At 41.9% G+C, this 13,744-nt stretch overlaps 1 protein-coding gene across 2 annotated transcripts in view; it reads left to right on the top strand.

The window, feature by feature from the left end:
* NR3C2 (nuclear receptor subfamily 3 group C member 2) overlaps positions 1-13,744 on the top strand; it is a 368,336-nt gene that overhangs the window by 222,531 nt on the left and 132,061 nt on the right. The window contains exon 3 of one of the 2 annotated variants that reach the window (XM_040418530.1): positions 5,671-5,810. In XM_040418530.1, the coding sequence (XP_040274464.1) occupies positions 5,671-5,810 (140 nt within the window). Of the gene's footprint in view, positions 1-5,670; positions 5,823-13,744 lie in introns of both variants that reach the window. The other variant, XM_040418529.1, reaches the window with a different exon arrangement.

Raw genomic sequence — 13,744 nt, 5'->3', positions numbered from 1 at the left:
CCCTACACCCCTGCCAATCAGCTGATAGAAGAGAAGGCGCAAACCATGTGACCGCTGCCTTCCCTTCATTATTTTCCTGCTCGCTGCCGACATCGCAACAGAAGGCAGGTGTAATTAAAGGATATCGTCCTACTCATTTCAATGGGGGGGGGGGGGGGGGCCTGATTTGTATACTTCAGAGCCATCCCATGGAAGTGAATGGGACGGCTTAGGTTTAATTACACATGTCGACGGCGGGGAGGTAAACAATGAAGGGAAGGCAGAGCTCACATGGCTTGTGCCTTCTCTTCAACCAGCTGATTGGCAGGGGTGTCGGACCCCCGCCGATCTGATATTGATGACTTATCCCGAATATAGGTCATCAATTTCAAAATCCCAGAAAATGTTTACACTGGCTGATAGTCGGTCAGATCATCGCTAATGAGCGTTCGTAGAAACATTGATTAGCAATGATCTGTCAGTTTAATGGCATTAGCGATCACTGTTCCACTGTGGAGGAGATCGCTGCATATACAGCGAGTGCAGAATTATTAGGCAAGTTGTATTTTTGAGGATTAATTTTATTATTGAACAACAACCATGTTCTCAATGAACCCAAAAAACTCATTAATATCAAAGCTGAATATTTTTGGAAGTAGTTTTTAGTTTGTTTTTAGTTTTAGCTATTTTAGGGGGATATCTGTGTGTGCAGGTGACTATTACTGTGCATAATTATTAGGCAACTTAACAAAAAACAAATATATACCCATTTCAATTATTTATTTTTACCAGTAAAACCAATATAACATCTCAACATTCACAAATATACATTTCTGACATTCAAAAACAAAACAAAAACAAATCAGTGACCAATATAGCCACCTTTCTTTGCAAGGACAATCAAAAGCCTGCCATCCATGGATTCTGTCAGTGTTTTGATCTGTTCACCATCAACATTGCGTGCAGCAGCAACCACAGCCTCCCAGACACTGTTCAGAGAGGTGTACTGTTTTCCCTCCTTGTAAATCTCATATTTGATGATGGACCACAGGTTCTCAATGGGGTTCAGATCAGGTGAACAAGGAGGCCATGTCATTAGATTTTCTTCTTTTATATACTTTCTTGCCAGCCACGCTGTGGAGTACTTGGACGCGTGTGATGGAGCATTGTCCTGCATGAAAATCATGTTTTTCTTGAAGGATGCAGACTTCTTCCTGTACCACTGCTTGAAGAAGGTGTCTTCCAGAAACTGGCAGTAGGACTGGGAGTTGAGCTTGACTCCATCCTCAACCCGAAAAGGCCCCACAAGCTCATCTTTGATGATACCAGCCCAAACCAGTACTCCACCTCCACCTTGCTGGCGTCTGAGTCGGACTGGAGCTCTCTGCCCTTACCAATCCAGCCACGGGCCCATCCATCTGCCCATCAAGACTCACTCTCATTTCATCAGTCCATAAAACCTTAGAAAAATCAGTCTTGAGATATTTCTTGGCCCAGTCTTGACGTTTCAGCTTGTGTGTCTTGTTCAGTGGTGGTCGTCTTTCAGCCTTTCTTACCTTGGCCATGTCTCTGAGTATTGCACACCTTGTGCTTTTGGGCACTCCAGTGATGTTGCAGCTCTGAAATATGGCCAAACTGGTGGCAAGTGGCATCTTGGCAGCTGCACGCTTGACTTTTTTCAGTTCATGGGCAGTTATTTTGCGCCTTGGTTTTTTCCACACGCTTCTTGCGACCCTGTTGACTATTTTGAATGAAACGCTTGATTGTTCGATGATCACGCTTCAGAAGCTTTGCAATTTTAAGAGTGCTGCATCCCTCTGCAAGATATCTCACTATTTTTGACTTTTCTGAGCCTATCAAGTCCTTCTTTTGACCCATTTTGCCAAAGGAAAGGAAGTTGCCTAATAATTATGCACACCTAATATAGGGTGTTGATGTCATTAGACCACACCCCTTCTCATTACAGAGATGCACATCACCTAATATGCTTAATTGGTAGTAGGCTTTCGAGCCTATACAGCTTGGAGTAAGACAACATGCATAAAGAGGATGATGTGGTCAAAATACTCATTTGCCTAATAATTCTGCACGCAGTGTAATAGCAGCAGTCTCTTCCACCAATGAGCAGACGATAGCTTGGAAGTAACACTTCCTTCCTGACAATCGCCTGCAAAATGAATGTAATACTACAGCCTTTAGACCAGACTCACTGATTTTTGTACAGTTTTAAAAAAGAATGACAAAGTACATAAGTTGCATCATGATCAGTATTGTAATACAGGGTCCATCCTCATCCACACTGCTGGCATGTTTTTGCCTATGGGATTTAGACCATGTTCACACAGCAGTATTCTGATCAGTATTTTACAGCAGTATTTCTATGCAAAAACCAGGAATGAGTCCAAAACAGGAGGAGCAAATATCTACATTATATTTTTTTCTCTGTAGGTTCCACTTCTGGTTTTGGCTTACGAATACTGATGCAAAACGACTGTCATGTCCATTCACATATCCTGTATAGTGGCTAGTGAAGTCCTTGCTGGTCTATGTCGAAAGGGTTGACCAGGGTTTAAAAACAAACAAACAGGGAATGTGATAAAATTAAAAAAAATAACCATCATTCACTTGGTAAATACCCCTCCCCAACTCCAGCAACACCTCTCCGGTGTTCCCTGTCCTTCTTTGTTTACTTGTCCTAACATGAATGATGTCACCTATACCACATGACCACTTCAGCCAATCACTAGCCTTGGTGGTCTTGAACCATACATGCTGGCATCACCAGTAGAGCCGGTGATTGGCGGCTGAGGTCATGTGCATGTATGGTACATCATCGATGCAGCAAAAGTAAAGGCCAGCGAGCACATATGGAGTCCAGATCACTTTTTTCTGCTGTTCCCCCCACCTCTGAAATACATTGTTGGTACTGCTGTGCACGCGCACAGGAGTCCTTTCTATTATGTTAGCGCAGCAGTCCTGACAATGTATTTCCGCACAGGTTTAAGAGCTGGCAGCGGGGGAACGGGGTGCAGTAGGAAGATAACAAATAGTGATCTGGACTCCCTATGTGCAGCAGTACTCATGTAATACTGCAGATAAAAGTCCAAGATCACAGTGACAGATTCCCTTTAAACTAATGATAAACTGCATCAATTAAAAAAAAGTTCAAAAGAGTCCATCACCCATGCATTCTGTGGGAGTAAAGCAGAAAGCCTGTGTGCTATTCATCTCATTATGTCGGCAGTTATGGTCAAGTGAAGTGATTGGGAATTTATCTGACAGCATGCTGCAGACTTCATGCAAGAGAATTTCATTTCAGGCCATCTGTGTATACATGTTGTGCAAAAAACAGCTTTCTTGAACAGACTGACTGAATTTCAAGTTAAAGTGCAGAGATTTAATGCTGTTACAAAATAATAATTTTATTTTCCTTTACAACATAAAGGGCAACATGAAAATCGCTTTGTGCATTGTGAGCATTTGTTTAGATGGAAATCGTTGATGTGTCTGTAGCCTTGACTTTATTCCAGTAGCCGTCTTCTATATATGCTGCTGTATTCATGAATAGGAGATATTACAGTGTAAACTCCTCCATAAAGTATGATGAGCGTCATTGTAATTATTCTTTAAAGAGAAACTGTCATGTTGAATCTGCAGTCATCATGGTATAGAGCAGGAGGAGCTGAGCAGATTGATAGAAACAATTCAGTATACTTTATAACTTATTGCTGTGAACCTAATCTCATTCTGAGCTAAGTCCAGTGGGCAGTCCTTCTCCTTATGACTGTGCATGTATAGATAATTGACAATCACTGAAAGGACCGCCCACTGGACTCTTAAGCCCGATGTGAAGAGAGGTTTACAGCAATACATGACAAGCCATATTCAATCTTTTCCCAATAAGCTATGGACGACCTTTACTAAACAGAAATACACCTATATTAGGCATATTTCTGGTGCAGATTGCGGCGCAAAGGTCCTTTTCACTGCAATCTGAGATTTTCCCCCGCTCACGCCAGGTTTAAAAAAAGTGAGGGTGGTTGGGAGGGGACAAACCAGCAGGCCCATCTCATTTACCATTTTCATACGCCTGGTTTAGGAGTAGAAAATGGTCTAAATGTAAGATAGCGAGGAAGCTGTCTCATATTTAGAAGCAGCGGCGGATCCTCCTAAGTTATGTAGAGGCCTTCATAACTGCGGCAGATCTACCGCCAGTGCAGGGCTTTAGTAAGACCGGCGTTTAAACTGCTGATCTTAAAGGGTTTCTGTCACCCCATTTTTCGCTATTAAACAGGCTGACATTATAGATCTGAAAATGTCACCTGAATTTAACTCTATTGTAATTTTAACTTTTTATAATAATCAAATGAGCCTCTAGGAGCAGGGAGGGGGTGTGTTGCACCTCATTTCCACACCCTTCTGTCTTGATTGACAGGGCTAGGCCAGCGTTGGTTCTCCTGCTGGCAGTCGACTTTCTCACTGCGACTGCGCCGAATACTGAATGGGACGGCGCAGGTGCGAGATTTACACGGCAGGTGGGGCCAGCAGGAGAACCAACGCTGGCCTGGCCCTTTCAATCAAGACAGAAGGGCGTAAAAATGAGGCGGGCGAATGGAGCCTCTAGGAGCAGGTGCAACGCCCCCCTCCCTGCTCCTAGAGGCTCATTTGCATATAATAAAAGTTAAAATTACACAAAAACAGGGGCATACTTAAATAAATAAAAATGCAGAGTTAAATTCAGGTGACCTTTTCACATCTATAATGTCAGCCTGTTTAATAGCGAAAAATGGGGTGACAGAAACCCTTTACTAAATGTGTGTGTGTGTATATAATCACCTCCCCCTGCTCTATAAAATGCTGCTGGCATTTAGCTCTGCATGTACAAAATGACAAGCCCCTTTAATTATTATGCTAATGAAGTAAGCACCCAAAAGGGAGCGCCTAGAGTAATTTTTTCTGTTAGTTTGCCAGATACCCTCCCAGCCCTAACACACTGTATATAGCTATGTACTGTCTGATAGACAATGAACACAGCTAGCAGTTTTACTAAATTATTGCACACTATAGTGGTCAAATTAGGCTTCATGCACACGTCCATATTTTGCATCCATGTGCTATTTGCCTTTTTTTGCAGCTCGCACACTGATCCATTCCTTCCTATGGGGCTATGCACACATCTGTATTTTTTGCGGATCCGCGTCACCGTTCTGAAGATTATAGAACATGTTCTATTCTGGTCCATTTTACGGACCAGAATAGTCCTTTCTATTAGTGGGAGTGAGAAAAAATACGGAATGCACACTGACGGGACAGACTGAAATACAGACCCGGCCCTGTGCGTGAAGCCTTTAGTGTAAGATTTGTTGCAAACCATGTTGGGAATCATCTGAATGGAGCTTGAGGAAACCCATGACATCCTCATATCTGTGAAGAATAAATCAAGGCAACTGGACTTACTGTAGAAGTAAGTCCAGTTGCCTTGATTTATTCTTTACAGATATACCATGACCTGGATAAATGAGAACCTTCACAGACACCATGACATCCTCATTTACTTGTATGAATTGCAGAAATTACTTCAACAAATCTGTCGCAAAGTACCTATAACCATAAAAGAAGATGTATTTTCTGCCACAGACTATTGATTGTGAAATATTGTCACTAATTCTGATTTCTTTCCTTTTTTTCTAGTTCTGCACTACGAACCATGTCAACTGGGTCATCAAGACCTTCCAAAGTTTGCTTGGTTTGTGGCGATGAGGCATCTGGATGCCATTATGGAGTGGTCACCTGTGGAAGCTGTAAAGTCTTCTTTAAAAGAGCAGTGGAAGGTAAATGTTCAAGTGGGTGATTACTTTTTACTATATACTCAGTGTTTTTGTGTTTTTGTAGCATTTTTGTGCCAGCTTGTCTACAGTGTGGTCCATTGTGCAACGTTTACATTGATAACATTGTCCATTGTGTATGTGTGAGATGCATTGTTCTGTTATGACCATTGTCTGCATTCATCCCTGTGCAGTCTGCTTTTTGCTTCCATCAGTAAGACCGTTTTGAAGTTTTGGATGCTTAGTTCTGTTCTAGAAAGTTAATTATCTAAGAAATGAAAAGTATTTACAGAACTTGAAGCATTTGTTACTGTAGAGAACTTTCAGCCATCACCAGTAACATGGCCGTTTTCTCTCTGGAATTTGTCAATGAAGAAGACATTATTGTACTTGTGCTAATAATTGCAATAATGTACTGTATATAGTTACATAGGTTGAAAAAGACAGGTCTATCTTGTTCAACCTTTCTCAATCAATTGTTCATCGCTGTTAATTATAACCCTCAATGACGTTTGCTATTAAATAAGCATCTAAGGCTTTCACACCTGCGGATGGGTGTTCCCCGCAGACAATACTGGGAATCGGCCAGACATAAAACACTGCGTGCAGAGTTTTTTTGTCTGGCTGATTCTCGGTATATTTGCCAGGTAGTGGCTAGATCTATGGTGGACCTCATTATAGTCAATAGTCGTTCCTGGAATAGCCTGCCTGAGTTCCCTGCCGCAAGTGTGATACTGGCCTGACATATTATCTGCCATTACTGTTTCTTAGGGGTAGGGCATCCTATAGTTTGACTGCTCTAAAGGCACCACCTCATGGCACAGTTATGACTCAGCTGGTCGAGTGCCGCATGCCCATATAGGCCACAGCAGGCTCCTATTAAACTGGTGAGGACCGCAGTGTTTAGTTGGTCTGTATTGTTAATGGCCGGGCAGTACTGCGGGTTTCATGTGGGCATTAGCAGTGCAGATTGACTAAACAGTGTGGTCCTCATTAGCTTAACAGAAGCCCGCTGTGGCTGCACGACCGCACGGTACTCGGCCACAGCGGCGTCTGGTGGTACCCTTACTGTAAAGAATCCTTTCCTGTATTGATACCTAAATTGCCTTTTCTCTACACGTAATAAATGTTCCCTGGTTATTTGTAAAATCCTTGGAATTAATAAATTACTGTATGTCCCAGTTCTTTGTACTTATCACACATGTATTTATAAATGCTAATGAGATCGCCTCTAAAAGTCTATTATCCAAGCTGAACAAGCCCGGTTTTCCAGTTGCTCATTATAAGAGAGACCTTCCATCCATCCCATTTAATAATCTGGTTTCCTGCCTCTGAGTTTTTCCTAGTTCAACTATGTGATTTTTATGTGGAGCCCAAAAAAAGAATCCCATTTTCAAGATGTGTCCTTTTAAGAGATTTATAAATGGGTAATATTAAATTGGGATCACAGGTTTTTATCTCTCTGGGCAAAGGTCATCAATATTGTGAAGCCAGAATACCCCTTTAATACTTGGACACACCAGGTACTCCACAATGAGAGATCGTGAAGGTCCTTTGTTAATTCAAAATTTTCTAATCGAGCATTTGAAAATAGTTTTTTTTAAACTGAAAATCCCTTTGCAGAGGTCTTCTGGCATAGCCATTGGACCACCCCACACACAAACGCACAAATTCAGAGAACAAGTGTTGTACAATGCTAGTGCTGAGAAACAAAGCCTTCAAGAAGAATACGGTTTATTAACAGAAGCATTGACACTTTCAGCACACTTCAAGGAAAATACTCACAATATACACATACATAAATATATACATAGTTAAATATTTAGTCATCATAATTTAATATGTTAACATCAATACCTTATCCTATTGTGTGTGTGTATATATATATACATACACACACACACACACACACACACACACACACACGAACAGCACAAGATTGTTTCGTGGTTTCCTCCTGGTCAATGTATGGCTAGCATCTGGCTATCACTACTTCAAGACTTCCTGGTCCTCTCACACTACTCAATCTTATTGTAAACCACCTAATTTCTCACAGAAGTCACAATGCAATGTCTTTTAAACATTGTTAATCTCATTTCGATTCAGAGGGACATACTAAGATAACACAGTAATACTATGGTACTGCGTAATATTATACCTCATATGGTACCCTGTCAGCTGTTCCAAAATACATACCAAAAATGAGGTCATTGGACTAATTCTGGGGCTAGCAAAAATAGGTAACAACATGCAATTAAGATAGGAAGAAATGTAGACAACCGGACACCACAACGTACATTTCATGCCCAAAGCTTCTTCTGGGGGTGAAATTGCGATAATCTGTAGTGCATTTTATGTCAACCCAACAATGGAATAACATTAAGCACAGCAAAAAGTTTTTATTAATACATTCATTTAGTGCTTCATTACACTCATAAGCATGCCCCATTGCCAGACACCTCACTTCCTGTGTGTTCAGAAAACGCCTCCTCCTTCCTAAATAGATTAAACACCGTATAATACCTCCAGAAGACACGTCAGGGTGTCAGGTGCTCTACTTTTGTCTTTTCCTATCTTAATTGCATAACCTTACAAGAAATACATTGTTGCAATAACCATTTTTTTCCTCAAACGGGAGGCTCCACGATAAATACTTATCCACTAGCCATAGCATCAGCAGTCAGACCCCCGCCAATCAAACCCTGTGGATAGGGTGTAGGTGTTTTCTGTAATACAACCCCTTTAAGGCATCAGTGACATCTTGCTGAAGTTAGCTTAGCCAGTTAGCTGTGCACTTAATTATTTCTGGCCCCTCAAACATTAAAGATTTAAAAGGCTGTCTAGAGCAATTTATGAGCTAGAAAAACAAAGATGAATGAACATAAATTGTTAATTATGTATTAACCATTTCTGTCGACTAAATGATCAGCTATTCCATTTTCATAAATATACTTGTTAGAAAAATAGTACCAAGGTGAAGGAAAAACATAATTGTCACAGTGCGGTGTGGGGAATACACTCCACACCGAACACAGGAGGAAGGGGGGAAAGGTACTAGGCTTGGAAACTAGGGAAAGGGGAAAGGTCACCACCTGGTAAGTCCCTAAACCGAGCCCTGACTGCTAACAGTATGAACAGACATCGATGGTAGGAATGTTCATACGCCGGAGCCTAAGGCCCTGTCTCACCCTACAGGGCCCTGGAAACAGAGTCAGGACAACAGGTGACCTGTTCCTTCCCAGCTGAAGGAGCAGGGGACCCCCTTAGGCCTAATTCCAAAAGGGAAAAACCACAAACAAACAATAAGAAGTAATGACACTCAACTCCGAAGTATGCGGAGGAGAACCAACACCAGCGCTTCTACAGCCAAAAGGAGCTACCAACCACATAGCATGATGGGTGAGGCCAGACTAAATAGGAGTTGGAATGACCACTTAATCTACACCTGAGACGAGAAGTGTGGTCATGACCAGCAGCAACATTGCACAAAGTGAAACCAAAGGGACTGTCAAATAACATCACGTGCAGCCAGTCTCTTAGATATTCTGACCCCTGTCACTGGGGACACCGTGACAATAATAAAACATTTCTGTGGTTTTTGGACGTTATAAAGTGTTTCTAAATCTACATATAGAGTTCAGATGTATATGGCATTTCTATTTATGAAATGCTGTTCTCATTGAAAAAATGTATTCAACCTTCCGGACTATTCATACAACCTATTAAACCAACAAGATGTTGGTAAGATGCATGACATCACATAAAAAAACAAAAGACCCGTAGGGACACACATACAGAAAATATTAAACTTTATTAGGTAATTGATGACAAATAATTACAACACATGATTCGTGACAAATATCTAAAACAAGTAAAGCAGCAATACAGGTAGTGTTGAAAGAAGTAGCTCACCTGCTGACTGACAAGGTATAAGATCCTAATATCTAAACTTGATCAACAGAAGGGCAAATGAGCAATAACAAATAATATACCAATGATCACCTGGAAACTATCTCATAATCCCAAATGCCTTGTGTGCAAAGATCCACACAAGGTACCAGTAGGAAACCATCAGTGGATATAAAAGCTACAGGCAGATAAAACTGCCCCCTGCTCCTCTTGATTGACATCCGATTTGCCTGCATCTGTCTAAATCCCGCGCCTGGCCGTGCGCTTCTGTATTAGGCGCAGTGAGTGAATGCCGTGCTCATGGTGCCGGCTTCCTCACAGTAACGTAGTCGGCGCAGTCGCAGTGAGGAAGCCGGCACCAGGAGCGCGTCCGACAGTCACTGCCCCTGCGCTGAATTTAGAAGCGCACGGCGCAGGCGCGGGATTTAGACTGAGATGCAGGCAAATCGGACGTCAATCAAGAGGAACGGGGCGGGCTAGAAGAACGACATGGCCGCGAAAATGGTCAGTAGATGGAGCCTCTAGGCGCTGAATCGATGCCCACATATCACCTAGAGGCTCATTAGCGTTTTTTAGTTGAACGGCCGCAGACCGAAATTAACAAAAGACTGTTATGTACTGCTGACACTAGCACATCGCTATTGTCAGTCAGCTACATATGGCAAAATCTGATGGTAGAAACCCTTTAAGGGGAAGTCATCTTATTAGTAGATTAAAGTGAAAATTTGTCTAAACTTTGGAAACGTATAGTTCTAATACATAGCGCCTTTCACTGGAATTATCATGCCTCTTTTGCTGAGATCTGGTCCTCCGACTGGATCTTCACAAAATAGCTGCTGGACTTTCCCATGGAGCTGCTCTCAGCAAGTCTAAGACACACGCCTCCACTGCCCTAGGATGAATTAGCACTGATGGTGTCCTAGGGCAGTGGAGGGGGGGATGTCTTAGACAAGAACTTTGACGGCCATTTTGTGAAAATGTAGTCAGGGGACTAGATCTCAACTGAGGCACTATAATTTCAGCAGAGGGCACCAGGTATGGTACACTTCCAATATATAGTCAAATTTTGGTTTAGTTTGCTTTATACTTAAACCGACTAGATAATCCCTTTAGGAGGGTTTTCCCACAAAAAAATATTCTACATTTTTCCAACAGCATCTGGATCTGAATGCTTTTCTAATTGCATATATTTAAAAATTTAGAATAGGCAGTGAGTTATTCAATCAAATCTGACTGTATGGTGCCACCCGCTGTTTGTTCTTTTACTTATTTCTCTGTCCACCTCTGAGGTGGATGTACAGTTGTGTTTAAAATAATAGCAGTCAGACATCACTAACCCGATCAATCACAGTTTTTGGTAGAAATGATATTTCTACCTAACAAATGATTTACTAGCAGGAGTAGTAGAGTAATAGAAATCCAACAGTCTTGACATGCATGCTGCTGATTCTGTGTAATTAAATTACTAATTGAAAGGGGCATGTTCAAAATAATAGCGTGGAGTTCAATGAGTGAGGTCATTTATTCTTTGAAAAACAGGTTTCCATATTTGCCCTTATTTAAGGAAGGAAGGCAGCAAATGTTGTACATGCTGGTTACAGTGCATTTCTCTCTGAAATTCTGAGCAAAATGGGTCGTTCCAGACATTGTTCAGAAGAACATCGTACCTTGATTAAAAAGTTGATTGGAGAGGGGAAAACATATAAAAGAAGAGCAGAAAATGATAGGCTGCTCAGCTAAAATGATCGCAAATGCTTTAGGGCTCTTTCACACTTGCGTTGTTGTGTTCCGGCATAGAGTTCCGTCGTCGGGGCTCTATGCCGGAAGAATCCTGATCAGGATTATCCCCATGCATTCTGAATGGAGAGAAATCCGTTCAGGATGCATCAGGATGTCTTCAGTTCCGGAACGGAACGTTTTTTGGCCGGAGAAAATACCGCAGCATGCTGCGCTTTTTGCTCCGGTCAAAAATCGTGAACACTTGCCGCAAGGCCGGATCCGGAATTAATGCCCATTGAAAGGCATTAATCCGGATCCGGCCTTAAGCTAAACGTCGTTTCGGCGCATTACGGGATCCAACGTTTAGCTTTTTCTGAATGGTTACCATGGCTGCCAGGACGCTAAAGTCCTGTTTGCCTTGGTAAAGTGTAGTGGGGAGCGGGGGAGCAGTATACTTACCGTCCGTGCGGCTCCCGGGGCGCTTCAGAGTGACGTCCGGGCGCCCCACGCGCATGGATGACGTGATCGCATGGGGCGCCCTGACGTCATTATGGAGCGCCCCGTGAGCCGCACGGACTGTAAGTATACTGCTCCCCCGCTCCCCACTACTATTATGGCAACCAGGACTTTAATAGCGTCCTGGGTGCCATAGTAACACTGAAAGCATTTTGAAGACGGATCCGTCTTCAAATGCTTTCAGTTCACTTGTGGTGTTACGGATCCGGTGGGCACTTCCGGCAAATGGAGTACACGCCGGATCCGGACAACGCAAGTGTGAAAGAGGCCTTAAAATGGCAACCAAAACCTGAAAGACGTGGAAGAAAGCGAAAAACTACCATACTAATAAATAGAAGAATAGCCAAAATGGCAAGGACTCAGCCAACAATCAGCTCCAGGAAGATCAAAGACGGTCTAAAGTTACCTGTGAGTACTGTTACAGTTAGAAGACGCCTATGTGAAGCCAAGCTATTTGCAAGAAGCCCCCGCAAAGTCCCACTGCTGAAAAAAAGACATGTGCTGAAGAGGTTACAATTTACCAAAGAGCACATTGACTGGCCTAAAGAGACATTTTGTGGACTGATGAAAGTAAGATTGTTCTTTTTGGGTCTAGTGGCCGGAGACAGTTTGTCAGATGACTCCCAAACACTGAATTCAAGCCACAGTACACTGTGAAGACAGTGAAGCATGGTGACGCAAGCATCATGATATGGGGATGTTTCTCATACTAAGGTGTTGGGCCGATTTATCGCATACCAGGGACCATGGATCAGTTTGAATACATCAGAATACTTGAAGAGGTCATGCTGCCTTATGCTGAAGAGGAAAAGCCCTTGAAATGGGTGTTCCAACAAGACAACGACCCCAAACACACCAGTAAACGTGCAACATCTTGGTTCCAGACCAACAAGATTGACATTCTGGAGTGGCCAGCCCAATCCCGGATCTTAATCCAATAGAAAACTTATGGGGTGACATCAAAAATGCAGTTTCTGAGGCAAAACCAAGAAATAGAGAAGAACTGTGGAATGTAGTCCAATCATCCTGGGCTGGAATACCTGTTCACAGGTGCCAGAAGTTGGTTGACTCCATGCAACACAGATGTAGGTACAGCAGTTCTCAGAAACAGTGGTTATACAGCTAAATATTAGTAAAGTGATTCAAAGGAAAGCAAAATCTTCAAACATTTTTCAGTTTATATAGTGAATGTTTGAGTTTGTAAAGAAGAATACAAACACTGCTATTTTTTTGAACAGTCTAATATTCACTTTTCTTCAATTTTTTTTTTGAGGAACAACACAAATTTTAATATTTTTCTTCATGTTTGAATTTGGAATAGAATGTGTAGTGTTCCCAATGCATTTGTGTGTATGGAAATAAAAGCTATTAGAAAGATTTTGAGCTTTATTCACTTTTTTAAACACACTGCTATTATTTTGAACACCACTGTACATGTTCAGTTCAATAATTAAATTGCCACAAGTCCTATCAACTTTTAGAAGATGCGACAGTTAAAGGGAGAGAGCTGCAGTAGAAAGGACATGCCCCAGAGAAAGAACACACCCCATGAAATAAATCTAGCAGAGAAACTGGAGAACTGAATGGGAGATCTCTGGATCCATGTGAGGTACAGGGCTGGTTCTAGCTTAGTTAGAAAGAGGTTTTCATGTACTATATGATGTAAAATTTTCATTGTTTACATCAATTATCGTATAACCCTTTTAAGTTCAAACAAATCCAAGAAAGCAATGTTATTGTAATGGGTCCCAACGTTTTGCTTGAAGGTTTATTGTTACATTTTTTGATCCATCTCT

This window comes from Bufo bufo, chromosome 2 (genome assembly GCF_905171765.1).
Source record: "Bufo bufo chromosome 2, aBufBuf1.1, whole genome shotgun sequence".
In the NCBI taxonomy this organism is placed as follows: Eukaryota; Metazoa; Chordata; class Amphibia; order Anura; family Bufonidae; genus Bufo; species Bufo bufo.
This window is presented reverse-complemented; position numbering and strand designations above follow the sequence as displayed.